Raw genomic sequence first — 20,094 nt, forward strand, 5'->3', positions numbered from 1 at the left:
CCAGAAAGGCCTTGTCTCAGTTGTCTACGCCAAATGCTTTATGGTTCTTAGCAGGTCGCGTTAGCTTCATTTGAGTGACATTGCAACCAACTTCCAAGGTCCACGGGTAGTGGGGGGAGATTTCAATGCCATAACCGATCCTTCTAAAAGATCGAGAGGCTGACAGCCCGATACTAGAACATCCTCAGAATTCGTAAAAGCCATAAATCAAGCGAGACTGATTGATGCTGGATTTTCAGGGAACAAGTTTACTTGGAGTAACAACCACATGGGCATATCTCTATGTGGGAGAGGCTTGATAGAGTCCTCTGCAATTTAGAATGGCTCTACCGTTTTCCAACCTTCCAGATTCAACACCTTGCCAAAACTAATTCAAATCATGCACCCCTCCTTCTTCATTTCCCAGCCATGTCTCAAGGGGGGCCAAAGCCTTTCAGATTCCAATGGATGTGGGTTTAGCATGAATCCTTTATGGATCTCATTCACACATCATGGGTTTCCAACATTGAGGGGTAGCCTCTGTTTGTCCTCCTCAACAAGCTGAAAAATGTGAAAAATGCGTTGAAAGTGTGGAACAGGGATGTGTTTGAGAACATCTTCTGAAAAATTTAGAAGGCAGAGGAAGATTTATGCCTGACTGAGAGGGAGGCTCTTCTTGATGGGGGCACTCAAGCCAGAAATAAGGAGAAGGAAGCGGCCGACCATCTCCGACATCTAGAGCTTCTTGAGGAAGTATATTGGAAACAGAAAGCCAGGAACACATGGCTGACGGAGGGTGACCGCAACACAAAATGCTTTCACCAGATGGCATCGGTAAGAGCTAGGAAAGCATGTATTTCTGAAATTAATTTGGGGGCAAAAGGTAGGACAACTGATCAGACTCTAATCAAGTTGGAAGCAGTTATATTCTTCTCCAATATCCTTTCGGCTGAGACAGTGGAATCAAGTGGGGATCTATCGGACAACATTCCACACTTAGTTCAGGATGAAGATAATGTAGCTTTAATGCAGGCCCCTTCAATCGATAAGGTAAGGGTTGTTCTTCACTCCATGCCTATCGATGGTGCTCCAGGCCCAGATGGCTTCTCAACTACATTTTTCTCAGCTTGCTGGGAGATTGTTGGTTAGGACCTTCATCAAGCCATGGTGTCTGTCTTCAATGGACGAAACATGCCAAGAGCCTTCACTATATCCCTCATCTGCCTCATTCCGAAATCCACAAATGCAGATAAGTTTTCTGATTTTTAGCCTATAAGTTTGTGTAATTTTGTTTATAAAATATTCTCCAAAGTCATTGCCAATAGGTTAAACTCCCTTCTTCCCAAGCTCATCTTGCCTGAACAAGGGGCTTTTATTCGAGGTCGTTCCATTTCAGAAAGCATAGTGCTGGCCCAGGAAGTGTTCAAGGACATTGGTAAGAAGGTTAGAGGGGAAAACGTGGTTCTCAAGCTGGATCTGGAGAAAGTGTATGATCGAGTCGAGTGGAGCTTCCTCATTGACATGTTGAGAAGATTTGGCTTTAGTGATCAGTGGATACAGTTGATTGAGAAATGTTGGATTAATTGCTGGTTCTCGGTTTTAATTAACGGAGAAAGCTGCAGCTTCTTCAAATTGACCCGCGGCATGCGTTAAGGGGACCCTATTTCGCCAAGTTTGTTCATCCTCCTATCTGAAGTATTCGGCCATAGTTTTCGGAGATTGATCGAGAGAGCCTTTTGCAAGCCCTTCCAACTGAGATGTAATTGTCCTCTTATTTCCTACATTTTATATGCGGATGACATGCTACTTTTCCTGAATGGTTTTATTAGCTCTCTTAAGATTGTCAATGAATTCTTGAGAGCCTTCGAAATAAGGACAGGCCAAAAGATAAAATAAGAAAAAAGCAAGATGATCGTTTCCACCGCCACGTCAAACATCAAATTAAGAAGAATGGAAAGAATTCTCGGTATCCAAGCATCTCACACCCCACTGATCTACCTTAGAGTGCCGCTATTCTTTGGTCGCTACAAGATAGCCTATTTTCCAGCCCCTCACGGCGAAAATTCAGTAGCGCCTTTAAGGTTGGACTGCCAAGTATCTATTCCAAGCTAGAAGGCTCACTCTGGTCAATCACGTCCTTATGAGTATCCCGATCCACACATTAGCATCTGTTGATGTCTCAGCCACTTTGTTGAACGAGTTGGAGAAACTTTGCTCAGATTTTCTTTGGGGTAAGGACGATGGTTGCAAGAAATTACACTGTGTATCATGGAACTAGCTATCAGTGCCAAAGCTGGAAGGGGGCTTAGGCTGCAAGAAGATCAAGGAGGTTTTCAAGAGCCTTAAATTGAAGCTGGCTTGGGCGATAAGGTCCAACGACCCTGAGAGCTTGTGGGATAACCTAATCAGAGTAAAGTATGCTGCCCATTTGGGCCCCTCTTCGTTGCCTCACGCGTCCCCCACCTCCTCGCATTTCTGGAAGAAAATCAGGTGCCTTCTTCCTGTCATTGACAACAATTCGAGGTGGCTTATTAGTTAGGGGGACTCCAGTTTCTGGCTGCGTGATTGAACTGGGCTTGATCCTTTAAAGGAGCTTGTCTTGGGGTTAATTCCATCAGATTTCTTGGGCTTGAGAGTGCAAGACATATTGGGGATGGAGGGAATTAAGGCTCTCAATCCAATCCAGGGCCTATTGCCTTTGCAAGTGTAGAATCATATTACCAATGTAGGCTTCTATTCGTCGGAAGGGACTGACAGGTGCATGTGGGCTGCGTTGCCTTTAGGGAAGTTTGAAGTCAAGGCGGCCTGGGACTTATGTAAGAATGGTTTCAGTAGAAACTCTTGGGCCAAATGGGTATGACACTCTAAATTACCTGAAAAATCTTCCTTTTCGTTTGGAGGGCTCTCCATGGAGCGATTCCTGTGGAGGTTCGCATTAAAGGCAAAGGAATTAGTTTGGCATCCCGCTGTGACTGTTGCCTCCCCAAATCTAACCTCCAGCTCATAGAGGAAACGTAGGACCACCTCCTAGATACCGGGGGCCTTGCCATGGAGGTTTGGTCCTTCTTTGGTACTCATTTTAACATCCCCATTTTGCCTATCCAGTCCATAGCAACCAGAGTGACTCATTGGTGGAGTAGGGTTAGATCATCTAATGCATTCCATTCGCTTCGCGGCCTCCTCCCATGCATTATTTTTTGGGAGTTATGGCTGGCCAGGAATTGCTCCAAATTTAAAGATAGACCGGTTAGTGGGCCTCGCACTATCAGCTAGGTGACCTGTTGGATGCAATTAATCAGCCATTCTCTTCCTAACCCCCTCAAAGTCAATCCCTATCGTTAGCACATGTTACAGTAGCTTGGAATCAAGTGTGTCCCCGGGTTTACCAGCAATCCAGAAGTTGTTAAATGGTCCAAGCCAGATGTGGGCTGGGTAAAAATCAATGTGGATGGGTCGGCCAGGGGTAATCCGGGTCAATCCTGTGGTGGAGGGATTTGTAAAGGCAGCAATGGGGATTTCGTTTTTGCTTTTGCCTCGAACTATGGTATTGGAACAAATTTCATGGCCGAAACCAAATCACTCGTTGACGGGCTAGCCCTGGCAATATCAAAGGGCTTCTCTCACATCGGTGTAGCAAGTGACTCTCGGAGCCTAGTGGACCTGCTGAACAACGACGGAACCCCAGGCTCGGCTCATTGGTATCTATGGGCAAAAATCTCCCGCCTTTAGAATCAGGTCACCCTCATGATTTCCTTCATGCCGAGAGAGGAAAATGGTGTGGCGGATGGTCTGGCCAAATTTAGAAGTGTTGTCCTAGGTCGGACAGAGTTCCAAACCTTAGCTGATCTCCCGCCCCTTGCTTGGGGTTCTTATTTTCTAGATAGGGTGGGAATTGGTGCTATTAGATTGAGTCGAGGTGGTTAGTAGTTCTTCGGTCTTTCTTTCTTTGTAGGTATTTGTGGATTAGTTTCGATCAGATAAGTGAGGTCTTCGCCCCTTTTTGTGAGGCCTACCTGAATTACTTATACTTCCACAAAAAAAAAAAAAAAATAGAGAGAGAGAGAGAGAGAGAGAGAGAGAGAGAGAGAGAGAAAAAGAAGAAGAGAAATTCCACAAAAAAAAAAAGAAAAAGGTTGGTTTGTCATGAGGACCACTTGATGGAAAAATCACATTGATTGATTAGTTTATCCAATCCATCTTCAATTTGACCTTTTCTTTTAAAAAAAAGTATTAGGAATAATCGGCTACAATATCTGAAAGATTTTACAGTATAGTTCGTGACACAATGTAAAATTTAACATATTCACTTTGACGAGGGAGAGAGCATCACCTATAGTATTTTTCTTACTGTGACGGTAGACTATTTTATACTTGTAACCAATCAATTTGATAAGTCACTTCAGGCTTCGGGTTGTCAACTGTTGCTTGGTAAGGATTTTAATAGAGGCCGTCTGCAACTTCGAGGTTATTAATAGTTGCTCTATGAAATACTTGAGAGTCCAATGACAGTGGGCGTGTTTGGGATTAGGTGGGATGGGATTCATCTGGTCCTGTGCCAATTCGACCGGATGTTTGGGAAGAATGGAAAAGCTTGGAATTAGATTAGATGGTGGTCCCGTGCCAATTTCACTCAATGTTAGCAAGTTGTGTAGGTCCCACCATGATGTGTGGGCTATATCCACACCGTCCACCCATTTTTCAAGATTATTTTAGAGCATGGGCCAAAAAATCAGGTAAATCTAAAGCTCAAGTGGACCCCACCATAGAAAGCAATGGGGATTGAATACTTACCATTGAAAACATCTTTATGGCCACATAAGTTTTGGATCTACCTTATTTTTAGGTCCATGCCATAAAATGAGGTTACAAAATATAATACATGTGTGTTATTCTCGGTAATTTCAAATGAAGGTGGGTATGTTCATTCAATGTACCATTGTATTACCAACAAAGCATAGCATTAATCTTATCCCATGGCAACAGGGACAATTCCTGCCATGGGTAATAATTATGTTTTTTGAATCCAACCTAATCCCTTCTAATCACACCGCCCAATCACAGGCGTGTTTGGCGCATGGTATTAGATGGGCGTAGGTGGGATGGAATTGCATCTGGTCGTGTGCCAATTCCACCTGAGGTTTGGGAAGAATGGAAAAGCTCAGCATTAGACGGAATTGCATTGGGTTCCATGTCAATTTTACTCAATGTTAGCAAGTTTTGTAGGTCCCACCAAGATGTTCGGGCTATATCCACAGTCCACCTGTTTTTCGAGATCATTTTAGAGCATGGGCAAAAAAATCAGGCAGATCTAAAGCTCAAGTGAACCCCACAATAGAAAGCAACGGGGATTGAATATTCACTGTTGAAGACTTCTTTGGGGCCACATAAGTTTTGGATCTATATCATTTTTTAGCCTATGCCATAAAATGAGGTTACAAAACAAATGAACGGTTTAGATATAACACATGTGTTATTCTCAATAGTTTCAAATGATGATGGGTATATCCATTCACTATACCACCGTATTAGTTTTTTGAATCCCATCCCAATGCCATGCCCCAAACACGCCCTAAGGATTTGAAATGAGGCGCCCCAATGAGTATGCCCTCCACTTGAAAATGGCAAATATGATAGCCATGATCTCTTTATCATAAACAGATGAGGCGGGATGGGGAGCTGATAAGGCTTTACGGAGGTAAGTAAGAGGATAAACATTTTGCATAAGGACAATCCTGATGCTAGATCATGAGGCATCACACTAAAGATGTGATGGTGGTAAGTGCTTTTTCGAGAGTTTCGTAAGTAGTGTCAGTCTCAAGTGACCATTGAAATTAATTCTTACGAAGTGTTTTGAAAGAGGTGAGTTTCGGCTACAATTGCATTCTTTCGATCTTTGAGGGGTCAACTTGACCACCATCATCAGAAATAACATGGCCAAGATACTCAACTGATATCTGGCCGAACGTACATTTGTTGCGCTTAATAAAAAGCTTATTTGAGTGAAGGAGTTCAAAATTGGACGTGAGGTGATCCAGATGATCTGTAAAACTAGAGCTATAGACAAGAATATCATTATAAAAAAAAAAAAACCCAAAACAAAGCATCGCAGAAAGGGCCGAAATATTTCCTTAATAGGGCTTTGAAAGTTTCCGGGGGATTTGACAAGGCAAAGGGCATAACGAGGACTCATAGTGGCCCTCATGTGTTCCAAAAGCCGTATTTGGTATGTCGAATTCAGCCACCTAAATTTGATAGTAACTTAAACGTAAATCAAGTTCAGAAAAAATAGTGGCCTCATGTAGCTCGTCTATTAGTTCATCTGTAACTGAAATAGGTAACGACCCTTGACCTTAATTTTGTTAAGGGTGCAATAGTCTATACACATGTAAGACATGAGAGGAAAGTGGACTGGTACTAGGCCGGATAATTCCTAAATCACACATTTTTCATACTAACTTCTTGAATTTTTATTTTTTATTTTAAAAAAATGAGGATAGTAGTATCGTTTAACATTTGTAGGTGCGCTGCCTGGGAGAACTGGAATCAATGATCATGACTTCTAGACAGCGGAAGGCCTCACGGTTCAGTAAATATATTATCAAGCTCTTGAAGTAAGAAAACAATAGTAGATTCATAGAGTATCAAGGTTCACTTTAGATCGTAACAAGTACACAAAAATGCATTGACATTGTAGAGAAAAAAAACACTGATGGAATTCACCTGTGTCGTTGACATATTGAAAACGGAAGTGACGCTAGTTAATTGGATTGATTCATTTTCCAAGTGAAATTGCATTTTTAGATCTCTAAAATTTCAATTAATAGGTCTGAGTGACTTGAGCCATTTGGCCCTCCGAAGTATATCATAGCTGTGAATGGGTAAGAGAAAAAGTTACTGGTGAATTTGTAGCCTTGTACAGACAAGGTAATTTTTTTTTTAAATTTTTAAATTTTAATTTTTTAATTTTTTTTTTCATATAAGAGAAGATGAAACTATACAAGCCAACTGCACACCTTCAGGTTCCCCATTTGACAACCACAGCTCTGCATTTATGATTGTCAACGACCCTTGGCCTAGGGCTGAATCTCTGAATGCTGATGTTTGAGATGAAGGCACTATCCTCTCCAATCACTTGGATAGCCCACCATTTGATCCGGGTGATAGAAACCCTGACGTACATCGGTTTATTCTCGTACTTCGATAAGTTCCTACCTCGCCAAAGCTCCCAGAGGATCAGAATTGGAAGCTTATCTCTGATAGGGGCTGGAGCACAACCCAGAGATGAAGCACTTCGCCATTGGAGGAGTCTATTGCGTACCGAATGCTGTGGACGTGAGGACACGCTGAAAAGGGTGCCAAAGTGGTTCCAGATGTAAACCGCCTGATGTCCATCGAGGAAGAGGTGGTTAATGGACTCTGTTTGCTGACTTGATTGGCCCTCGCTGTGACAGCAATGGCATTTGGAAGCCAACGCCACTCCCTTAGCCTGGATTCTGTCGTCAACAGGGATCGCTCCCTGTAACAATTGCCACATGAAAACTGAGATTTTGGGGGGAAGGGTGTTATCCCAAAGCCAGTTAGCCCATTGCACAGTTGGGTGGGATCCTCTTTGTAACTTCCAAGCTGATTTAATGGTGAAGACGCCAATAGGATCGTGAGGCCAAAAGCATTCTTCCTCTCCATCCGAAATAGCAAAACCACGCTGGAAAATTTTGTTAATAATATCTTGGGGGAGGAAAGCATACACCGCTGATGGAGGGAGTGGCCTAGCATTTCCCAGGAAATCCCGCACTTGGAGATCTCTTAGGGCCTCAGGGATTGACCCGTTTGCGAGTTATTGCAGGGGGCCCATTCTCGTCCAATTATGTGCCCAAAGATTAAGCTCACCCCAACCTACCTGCCACTGAACATTTTATATCAAAATCGGGAGAAATTTTCTAATTTTTTTTTCCACAAAGGCTATGCATTTTGCTGCGCTGAAGCAGGGGCTTCCGTAGTGAGATCCCTGTGGTGTTTGGCCCTCATGAGGGATGCCCACAGCCCAATGTTATCTCCAAATTTAATAGCCCATGTCAACTTCAGGCGCAGGACCCCCATAACCTCTTTTAAACTTCTAATTCCCAGCACTCCTTCATCAACCGGCCTCGCAATTTTCTTCCATGCTATCCAATGTAATTTCCGTTTTCCATCAGTCCAGCCCCAAAAGAAAGTAGCGAAGCGGCTTTCAAGACAATCAAGCACCTGGCGAGGAATGTGCATTGCTGCCATGACATGAATTGGGAAACTTTCCAAAACATGGCGAATAAGAGTTGCTTTGCCAGCTTGGGATACCTGTCTAGCTGACTAGCCGTTAACTTTCCTGTTCACCTTGTCAATGATAAACTGAAAGTTAGCAACTTTAATCCTAGCTTTAGAGAGAGGGGCCCCCAGGTACTAAATGCCATTTCTTGCTCTGCTAAAGCCCATAAAGCGTTATGAGGATTTGATTCTGCTCATCCGAATGTGTTTAGAACATAGAAAGTAGCTTTTCCTGTTGTTGATCTTTAGTCCCGTTGCTGATTGAAATAGTTGCAGAAAACTTTTGACAGCTTCGAGAGAAGATTGAGCACCGTTAAGAAAGACTAACATATCATCTGCGTATAAAAGATGTGAGATGATCGGGCTACCAAGAGGAAGCTTGAAAGGATGGTAGCTGCCTCCAGCGACCAATTGCTTCAGATTAACAGAGAAGGCTCCCATCGCGATGATAAACAGGGCAGGAGAAAGAGGGTTGCCCTGTCGTAAACCTCTAGACGATTTGAAGAACACTGCCACTTCCCCGTTGATGAGGATTGAAAACCAATTGTTACGAGTTGAAGAATGCTTCCACTTCCCCGTTGATGAGGATTGAAAACCAATTGTTATCCCAACAGGCTTTCGTAAGTGCAACCCAGCTTTCATTGAATCTGAATTTGAGAAGGACTTGTTTCAGGAGATTCCAATTCACCCTGTCGTATGTTTTCTCTAGGTCGAGCTTAAGGATGAAGTTGCCACCTCGGACTTTTCAGTCGAGCTCTTGCGTCACCTTCTGCGCCAACGCAATGTGTTCCGCAATTGATCTTCCTTGAACAAAAGCACCTTGTTCTTGAGAAATCGGTTTAGGAAGGATAGAACTTAATCTGTTAGGCAGAATTTTTGTGAGAATTTCATAAACAATGTTATAAAGGCTAATGGGTAGGAAGTCAGAGAAAGAGGCGGCTGCGGGGGATTTGGGGATCATGCAAATTAGCATCGTTGTATATGCTCTCGGGAGGGCACCCCCTGCAAGAAATTCCACTGCAGCACTATGAATATCGTTGGCCACAGTGTTCCAACAATCAGCAAAGAAGGCTGCCGAGAATCCATCAGGACCAGCAGCCCTATCTTTAGGGATGAAGAGGATTGCAGAGTGGACTTCCTCGATTATAGGAGGGAGCAGGAGAGCATCATTATCTTGTTGGTTGAGAATCTGAGGAATAACCTGGATGAATTCCGCTTGCGAAGCGACGGGCTCTGCCTGGAAAAGGTCTTCAAAATACTTTACTGCTGTTTTTAATCTAGACTTAGTTTGTAATTATGTCACCTGTTTCTGTCTTGATGACTGTGATGGCTGCTCTTCTGATTTTTTTGTTTGCCGTTGAGTGGAAGAACTTGGTGTTTCTGTCTCCTTCTTGTAACTAGGAGTTTCTTGATTTTTGTTTCCAAAATACCTCTTCCATGAGCTCCAATTGATCCAACCTTTGCTTAATTGCCAAACTCTCTTGGAGTAGTTCATTGTTGTCTGAACTTTGCATTATGCTATCTATTATTTCTGGCTCTTCCTTAGCCCTATGAATCTGATAGAAAATGTTGCCGAAGACCTCTTTGTTCCATACTTTCAGCAGTTGCTTAGTTTTCTTCAGCTTGAGATGGACATTGAGCATCGGCTGCGCTGCACATTCTCCTTCCTAGGCTTTTCTGATCAGTTGCTGGAAAAAGTCATGTAACGTCCACGTCCTGAGGAATCTAAAAGGCCTGACCTTGGGTTGGGTATTGGTAGGGAAGAGCAACCGAAGAGGAGCATGGTCAGACCTGATATGGGGAAGGTGTTCCACTCTAAACAGCGGAAAATCAGCGGCCCATCTGTTATTGAGGAGAACTCTATCGAGCCTGGCACACACGCGCACGTTCCCCTCGCTATTATTTCACCAAGTGAATCGATTTCCAACAAATCCAGCATCTAGGAGACCAGAGTTATGGATCGCATTAGCAAAATCTGTCATGCTGGACCTATCTGGATCTCGGGTCCCCCCGTCTTTCCTCTATCTCAACCACCGCGTTGAAATCTCCTCTGACAGCCCAAGATCCTTGAACTGTCCTGCTGAGACTGGACATTTCACTCCTAAGGGTCCTTCTCTGCACTCTGCAGCAATGTGCATACACAATGGAGAGGATTAACAGGTCGCTATGGGGTTGTAAGGACAGAATCAGCGATACCATTTGATTAGAGGAGGAGAGAATAGAGACATTCAACTAAGATTGATAAAATATCCAGATTTTCCCCCCTGAGTCGCTGTTGGAGAGGGAGGAGTGGAAACCAATTTTAAGGCCTATGGCAACCCTTTTCTCTTCCCTTAACATAGGTTTTAAAATAGCCACTAAACTCGGGTTAAATTTCCTGATCATTTTCTTGAGAGCTTTAATCGAGTGTGCATTTCCCAACCCGCGCGCATTCCAGATAAGGGCATTATCCATCAGTCACACAACCCATGTTCATTGCCCTTTGCTTCAATCTACGAAGCTTGTTGTACCATTCACCTACTAACTGAATACCTAAGGTATCTTTGATTAACTTTTTCCTGCCTTTCTTACTTGCAACTTTTTGAACATTTAGCGCTGTTGGAGGACTGTCTGAAGCTTGCATTGACTGAGCTGCCTTCTCAGTGGCATTTGGCGTGGCCTGTGGAGTTGTATTCTGGAATTCCTGATTGAAGTATGGTGATAAGTCCACTGCAATTTTCCCAATGTTATCTACCATTTCAGAGTTTGGATCCTTACTTTTCCATCTAGATTGCTTTCTACCTTCCATATTCTCAGCCAACACTCTGGGTAGGGGCCGCTCCTGTGGGTCCTGCTGGGGGTAGAGGGGTGAACAGCCCACTGATCTCGCTCGCCTAAGCCTGAGGATGATCCTGGAACTGATGGGGTTGCGGTCCCTCCCAAATAGGGCGGGTTTTGGAGGGGAGCAAGGGACTGTAACAATGGGGGTGGGAGGGACAGACTGAGAGGCTGATGAGGTATCAGAGGTGAGGTTTTGGGTCAAGGGGTCTACAGGGATTGCAGGGTTAGGCCGGCACTGCTGAGATGGTGAGGGTGGGGAAGTTATAGGATGAGGCTGTTGAACGGTCTTGGGTTGAGGCATTTTAATAAGAGGGTCATGGAGTGGAGGAGGGGGTCCAACATAAGATAGGATGGGGCTAGGTACTGGGTATTCTAAAAGAAGGGTGGGCCTGGGGAGAGCGTTATGTGAAGGAGGGTTAGGTGCCAGGACAGGAGATGTGCCAGTCTCTGTGTTGGGATAGATAGGGGCATGGTAGGACAGGGGATTATAGTAGACCGGTTGGAGGGAGCAAGGTTCAAGGAGGTATTTTCTCGAACAGGTGGTGAGCAAGGAGGAATGGGGTATTTGGGTGAGGGAAAGGTATGTAAGACCCATTCTTTAGTTGATACAGGGACTGATGCTACTTGGTGGGGAGCACCAGTGCTGACTAAGAACCTCTGATCTTTAAGAACACCAACAATGGGGTATGAAATACCATTTACCATCAGATTTCTCGTGTCGTGAATATGAGGTTTGGAGGATAGCTTGATCCAAATTCTGGCAAACACTTGAAATATACCTAGGGAAGCGATGCTATCAATTTCCTACACTTCTCCATAACTTTTGGCTAAGTTTTCGATTGCCTTCGGGTACCAAGCATGAGGGGGAATGCCAAATAGACGGATCTAGATGCCTTGCTTGAGACCAGCCGAGTTTGGCGACTAGGTCGCCACTCCCGAAAGCCCCATTTTCTTGTGTAGAGGGAGATCCATCGCAAATGTTCTCATCTCCTCCCTGGATTTGAATTTTAGGAGGAATTGAGTAGGGCTAGTCCTGGTGAAATCTACCTGTAGCTTCGTGAGGGACGTTTTGCTGAAGGCGTCTATGAGATGGAGGATTGAAACGGAGTCATTTTCTGCAGTTGCAGAAAGGGTAGAGGACAAAGCGACTTTGAGTTGATCCATGACTCTACTGTCAGTATTAACCGTGAGCGGTTTCAGTTTCTCTGTCTCAACTTGAGTGGATTCTCTAGGGCATTGAGCAGCTCCCTTTCCTGTTAGTTGTTGTTGAAGAACTGCCTCCAGATAGGGTCTGTGGCTATTTGAATCTCCTTGAGTAATCGGTTTGGATTGCTTCTTTGGAGTGGAGGTGCCCTTTTGTTGTCGTGCCCAGGCAATGAAAACAATTCTTCCATCTATTCTTTCGTCGTTCAGACATTGGAGTGCATTGAGGGCATCCTGTTTGTAGATGAACCGAATGAAAGCAAAACCCTGCGAGCGATTTAGGTTTCGATTCCATGGAACATACATGTCTGCCAGTTTACCGAATCGCCCGAAAATACGGTGAAGATCGTCCGCAGAGGTGTCATAGGTGAGGTTGGCCGCAAATAGAGAAAATGGGGAGGAAGAGCGTCGCACTCTCCTTGAGGATACCTGATCCCATGGGCGCTCTCGCTCTCCCATTCACTCTCTCAACTCATCGAGAGCCACAACATTGAAGACGATGTCCCAGGGGGTCCTATCACCATCAGGGCCACCCCTATGCAACAGAACTGACAAAAGAAAGAAGGAAACAAAAAAGCCAACCCCTCTACAGAACCTTATTGGACGATTCTAATAGAACCGAGCCCCACTTTATCTAAGAACATACTGCCCCGAATGAGCTTAGGGAGGTCTTGCTCGCTGCGAGAAAAGGAAGGGACCTAACTCAAGCTTGCCTCTCAGGCTAGGCCATCAGCTGGGCGTTGCCCTCTCTTTTGATGAGATGAACGTCCACCCTGCCGGACAAGGTAATATTGTGATAACGTCCCAAATTGTGTATGACACTACCATTAGTGATAGTAACCTTAATGGGATCAACACGGCTTACTAGGAATCTGCATTGCTTTACTATGGTCGGATGCAAGAAATTATGTGTGGCACTGGAGTCAATTAGTATTATCATTGGTTGTTTCTTATTATGTTTGGAAAGCCGCATTGTGTCGGAATTTTAAGTACCAATAATGGTGTTTAGACAAATTTCTATTATGGGAGTATTACGGTCCTCCAAACCAGGCTATGGTTCCTAACTTTCACTTGCTTCTAGTAGTAAGAGGTGAGGACATTGATCAAGTGATACTCATGTATGCCATTAGAGTGCTGAAATTGTTAGGCATGAAAAATCCACCTGGTAGGATCAGTGCCGTTGAAAGTAGGAAAATCAAAGCGGATCAGACGCCCTTAAAAACTCAAAAATTGAGCAGGGGCAATGGGGGGCAGTTATTGGGACGTGGACGATGGGGAGGGTCTTCATCAGGAGCAGGTAGTGGCACACTTCAATCAAGAGCAAGTACTGGCATGCCGCGACTAGGAGTAGGTAATGGCAGGCGTCAATCAGGAGTAGGTGGTGGAACTTGTAGCCTTGTAGCCAGTCTTTTGAATCTTCAATACAACTTCGGTTAGCTCGTTGACTCGAGCATGTAAATGGTGACACTGTCATGGGTTGCAACAAGATTACTCCGAATATTATCAATGTCATTATTAACTTGGATGTTGTATCCTTTAGAAGAAAACATGGCCCAGGGTGAGGAGGCTTTGATACCAAAATGATAGGGCATGCTAAGAGTTAATTTCTATCTACAACTATCCATCTACGTATTAAAACAACCGTCATAGATTGGACTTATCTAAAACAATGCTGATCTATATAGGACTCTTATCTAACAAGTCTGCTGATTTACTTTGGACCCAATTTTTAGGGATCTCTCGTACATAGAGATTATTATTAACTACTAAGCAAATCCTAATACGGAGTATTGGGCATTGTAACGCATTGTAACATACCATATCATTTACATATTGTCTGAGAAAGACAATGACATGCAAAGATTTTATCTCCTCAAATCGCCTCTTTTGTGGCATGCTATATTGAAGGATTGGATTATGGAAATGCTATCAAATGACCTATAAAGTGAAATGACTTATGATAGTTTCATCTATAACTTGGACAGCCCTGTCAATTGATCTGCACAGTCAATACAAGTTCAAAACACATTTTATCCACTAATTAAATAGGTGTATAGAAGTATATGTTAAAATACTTGTGCTGTAGCTGGAAGAAAATTGGGTTACTATAATTATCGGATAAAAATATTTGTGCAGCTAAAAATACCTTCCAAAGAAGTACATGGTTTGATAGAATTCAACACACCTATTGCATTAGGACATGTTGTGACTTATAGTGGTTGGATCGAGGTCCTTTTATCTTATGGGCCGATCGTGGATGGAGGATACTAAAAAATACTCCCAGATTGTAATATTTGAACTCTTCGATCATTCAAAAGCTTAAAAAGACTGACTATATTCAAAGGAAAATAGTTACATGATCAAAAGGGCTGCAATACTCCAATCTATGGACCTTTTTTGATTTTTTCCTTTTTTCTTTTCTTTTTTGTTATCACCTATCCAATGCAAGTTGGCTCCCAATTCTTAAGTTCGAATGTATTACATTGGAAAACGTCCGGATGTATCCAGCATACCTCAGGTAGGATGGCGAACACCTCATTATACATGGGAAATTCCAACTTAGAGTAAAAGTAATGCCCTATGTATCACCCAAGTACAAACACACACAACAACATGATTAGATTTCCGGATGTCAGCGAGATTACTCACCTTTGTGAACGTTGCAGGGCCTCTACGCGTGCTTTAAGTTTCAAATACTCCTGATGACTGCTCTGCTCAAGCGAAACCGAATGGAAAATGATATTTTCTTAGTAAACATCAAAGATAACTTCCAATTCATATACACAGAAGAAAAGCATTTAGCTGCCATTGAAGGAGCATATTTACAAATTAAAATAAGAAAAAAATGTAGTAAAGAGGAACAATGCTGCATATATTTTCAAAATATTAGATTAGTAGACAAGCAGTGGGAGCAAGAGCACCACCCGAATTGAGACGATGGCCTGATTAAAGGATAGTGCAACTAAGCCCTAGCCATTTTCCCTGCTGAAACCCTCTCACTCTTCTTTCTTCTCATGTCTCGATCACGTGCAATTTCCTCATTAAATTTTTTTTTTAAAGGATATGTGTGTGTGTGTGTGTGTGTGTGTGTGTGTGTGTGTGTGTGTGTGTGTGTGTGTGATTTTATTCACACTGGATCAACGCTGTACAAGAGACATTTTTTTCGGGTGGGGGAGGCACAAAAGCTCCCCACACCTATCATATACCCCCGCTAACATAGAAACTCAAAAGACGGAAAAACAAAAGGCAGAAATCCGGACAGTTATGATTTCCTGATATTTGTTGGCTGAATAAGCCAGATTTTCTCTTTGCTTCAAGATAACAAAATTTTCTTAGCTTTACAAAACCTCTGCACAACTTAGAAAATCTGATTTTTAGGAGGAAGAAAGAGAGAAAAGAAACCAGACAAGAAATTTTTTTTAAAAAAAAAAAAAAAAAAAAACTGATTTCGTTTACTGAATAGGTGGCGGATATTTTCACAAAGGCACTACCGAAGATGCATTCAAATGACTAAGAACGATGCTCGGAATGAAGCCGGTTTTGGTTTGAAGGGGAGTGATGGAATTGCAAACCATAGCCCAACATTTGTTGTGACTGTTTATCTTCCAAAGCACAGCAACACTTCCCATGGAGATGCTCTTGGAAGATGAAAATGCTTGTGTATTTTCTAAGAACATTTAAGTGTTAGAAGCTCCTAGTAGGGGCAGTTTTGTCTTTTCAACATACATTCAAAAGCCTATAAATAGGCACCTTGTATCCGGTAGTAGCAAGCAAGTGAAGCAACAAAAAAAAAACAAGTGAAGCAAGAAAAACAGCAAGTGAAAAGCAAGTGTGCAGCAGCAACAACAGTAAAAGAAATCAGTTTTATTTTTATTTTTTATTTTATTTTTTAAAATTCTTGTCTGGTTTCTTTCCTCTCTTTCTTCATCCTAAAAATCAGATTTTCTAAGTTGTGCAGAGGCTTTGTAAAGCCAAAAAAAAAATTTGTTATCTTGAAGCAAAGAGAATATCTGGCTTATTCAGCCAACAATATTCCCCATCCCCACCTTATCGAGGAAGATATCACCCCGGATCGTTGCGTGGACTATCCATGCTTCCACTACCTTTCTTCTTGTATTGATTCATTGCCAAACAAGCTTCAGTTTGTTCTATGTGTGTACCATGTATATATCTTTACGATGCTCACATTCCCATCATTGTGGTAGGCGAGATTCTATGGTTAACAACTACAAACTTAGGTTCGATACCATATTATCAATGTCCATCAAAATGGTATAATAATAATAGATTAATGGTGATTAAATTCGATCCTGAATGACTCATAGCAGTGATACAAATAATTTCAGAGATACTGGACCAATTCACCATTCGAATTTTACTATTTTAGTAAAATTCATCATTCAAATTCATTAAAAAAAATGGCAGTTACTATTTGTTTATGTTTGCCGCTTCTCTTGATGCTTTGCCAACTATGAGACTAAAGCTCTCACTCCCACTTCCTAACTATTTGATAATATTTTGAAATGGACACTTACCTCAACTCACTTGCCTCCACTCTTGACACTTTTTCGAACTACAGGAATCTAACATAACTTGAAAATTGCAATTTTAGCTAACCTTTTCTTCCCTTAAAAAAAAACAAAGGTCTTGGTGGAGGCATTCATGTGTGCCTTTTTTTTTTTTTCCAATTAAAACGCACTAATGATATTTTTACCATTCCATGGAGATCCTATATCACAGCGCACCAGCGATTACATTGGAGTCTGTGAAGCCAGAAGCCCCACATCCGTGAACGATCATAGGAAGGCACCGCCATCAAATGCAACCTGATGCATAAGTCAGGACGACGCGTTCTCTACATGGGCTACACCTACATGCACCTTGTATAAACTTTCCCAAGGTCCACATTTCCCACGCACGTGGCTGAGTGGGCAAACCGGATTTTTCAGAAAGGTAAAGTTGATAGTGTGGCCCAGATGAACAGCTTTTATTTTTCATGAAATGGCCAGAACAGGCCACCTTTAAATTATAAGACAATGTCATGCAGATGTTTATATTTGGATTGAATTCGAAAAACAAGCTTTCTTTTAAACAGTTTTCTAAGATTTATCTAAATTTGCAAACATTAGCCAAAAATATGCTCGCCGTCTCACACTATAACATATTAAATATCATATATATATATATATATATATATATATATATATATATATATAACATATTAAATATCATATATATATATATATATATATTAAAACCTCGAAGAAAGCAATACCATCCTCGAAGAAAACCCTCAAAACACCTTTCCAACTCTCCTCAACGGTCAAGCGTTGCAGCCCACCCCCCCCCCCCCCCCCTCTCTCTCTCTCTCTCTCTCTCTCTCTCTCTCTCTCATGATTTCCCCCAAAGGCTCTCTCTCCCACATCTGAAATTACCTTGTCGGAATCTTTTTTTTTATTTTTTATTTTTATTTTTTTAAACTGAGAATTCATTTCCTGAGAAGAGGACTACAAGGACTGAACTATCTATTTTGTACAGTGATTCGGGCCAACCAAGGAACAAAACCACCCCGGAGAGCCTATCGTATCCCACCAACCCAAAAGAAGAAAAAAAATCCCTGCTAAGAATTGTTGACAGATCCTCTAATGGCTCCCATACCCATCTTGTCTAAAGTATACATACCTCTGACTCCCGGCGGAAGGTCCCTCACAGAGTGAAACCGCGTATTACCTTGACTCTCTGCTCTGATTTTCGCTAGGCCATCAACGAGGCTGTTCCCTTCTCTCGGGATGAAAGAAATGGTGAAACTAGCCCTGGTTCTCAAGAGGGAGATTCTAGACCACCAATATCTCCATTTCCAAGCAGGGGAGGACTTCCCATTGAATGCATCCACCACACATCTAGAATCGGATTCCAGCTGGACCTGAGCATATCCTTGATCCACACAAAGCGACATAGCTTCATTCAACGCCCGCAACTCAGCTCTGTTGTTAGAGCCAGGCCCATAACCAGAGGAGAACGCAAAGAGAAGCGAGCCCGAATCATCTCTGCAAATCCCTCCCCCTCCCGATGGACCTGGATTGCCCAAAGCAGAGCCGTCCACGTTCACTTTCACCCACCCAATGCGTGGTCTGGACCAATAAACAATCTCCACCGAATTTGATCTGATAGGCCGAGTTGGAATGCCCAGGCAGAGGAACAACGCGCTCTCAGAACGGCTATTGGGCCTTGGGCCAGGGAACACGCTCCCCAAATTCGATAGCCACCATCTGATACGGCCCACCACCCTGTCCACAGATGGACTTAATCCATCGTGTCTTACAGTGTTCCTGGCCCGCCATATCTCTCAAAGAATTACACAGGGAGTTAGACGCCGGAGGTAAGAAGACCCGCCATATGGAAGCTGAATATTCCACCAAGGATGAAGCCTCTCGATTATGGATCCCTGGTGGGGAATATGAAGATTAAAGATGCCTTTGAAGATAGCCCAACCCTTCTCCGCTAAAGCGCCGTTGATGAAGAGGTGCGAGATGGATTCCGTTTGGGGGAGAAAGGAATTATCTATATCACAACAGACGCACTTAGACGCTATGCTGACGCCCTTACTCTGGATCCTATCATTGACAGGGATAGCCCCATGAACCAAACGCCAAATGAACACCGAAATTTTTTGGGGGAAAGAACTCCTTCCATATTTTGATCGCCCAAGGAGCATCTAGCCCTCTCGATCTACAAAGACTCCAAGCGGACTTGACTAAAAAATTGCCTGTCCGATCGAGAGGCTAGAACAGCTAGTCAGGCTGGGACGACGTGCAGAAGCCACCTACTCTAATATGCTCGATTAACTCAGAGGGGAGGAAGCCGATTGCTGGGGACGCCAGATCCAAACCATCACTATGAAGCACTTCTTGAACTTTGAGACGAAAGATATCAGGAGGGATCAGGAAAGAGACACATTCTGCTAAAGGACCGATACCGGTCCAGTTACACTGCCAGAAATTCATGCCCCCTAGCCCTACGTGCCATTGGGCGTTGCTAACAATAATCGGATGAAGCTTCACTATCTGTTTCCAGAGAGGGGAAGTGCACCCTGGCTAAACGTTACTTGTTGTATCAACCCGAGCAGGGCCGCATTTAGAGACCATAAAATCAGCCCATAGACTAGAGCCGTCTCGGATCAACACTGACCACGCCAACTTCAGCCTAAGGGCTTTCAACACGTCCTTCGGCCTTCTGATATCTAGCCCACCTTCCCCCCTATGCAACGCTATCTTGTTCCAAGACAACCAGTGCAGTTTCTTCCTGCCTTCATGCCACCCCCAGAAAAAATTAGCCATTTTTGATTCTGTCGCCGCCAAGACCTGAGATGGGATCATAGCTGTCGCCATTGAGTGAATTGGGATTCCACAGAGCACATGATTTATGAGAGTGCGCCTATCCACCTGGGATAAATACCTGGCCTTCCAACTGAGGATCCTTGCTTCTATTTTTTCAATCAACGGATGGAAAATAGCATTCCTGGCTCTGCCTCTAATGAGAGGAACCCCAAGGTAAGTGAACGATGACGCAGAGCTGGGGATGCCTAGAATTCCTTCTATTGTTCTAGTTCGGCTAATGGACAGAGAGGACGAGTGATAGAAGCTGCTCTTTAAGTGATTTGTCTTCTGACCTGAAACGGCTTGATAACAGGATGGGAACTCCACCACAGCAGAGATAGAGCGTTGATCTCCGTTGAGGAACAGGACCGTGTCGTCCGCGTACAGAAGATGAGAGACTGGTTTACAACCCTGTCTC

At 43.2% G+C, this 20,094-nt stretch overlaps 1 protein-coding gene across 1 annotated transcript in view; it reads right to left on the reverse strand.

The window, feature by feature from the left end:
• The window catches only part of LOC131239472 (agamous-like MADS-box protein MADS4), a 78,137-nt gene that overhangs the window by 25,980 nt on the left and 32,063 nt on the right, over positions 1–20,094 (reverse strand). Inside the window, exon 3 of the mRNA XM_058237190.1 lies at positions 14,950–15,011. Within this exon, the coding sequence (XP_058093173.1) occupies positions 14,950–15,011 (62 nt within the window). The remainder of the gene's footprint in view (positions 1–14,949; positions 15,012–20,094) is intronic.

This window comes from Magnolia sinica, chromosome 3 (genome assembly GCF_029962835.1).
Source record: "Magnolia sinica isolate HGM2019 chromosome 3, MsV1, whole genome shotgun sequence".
Lineage (NCBI taxonomy): Eukaryota > Viridiplantae > Streptophyta > Magnoliopsida > Magnoliales > Magnoliaceae > Magnolia > Magnolia sinica.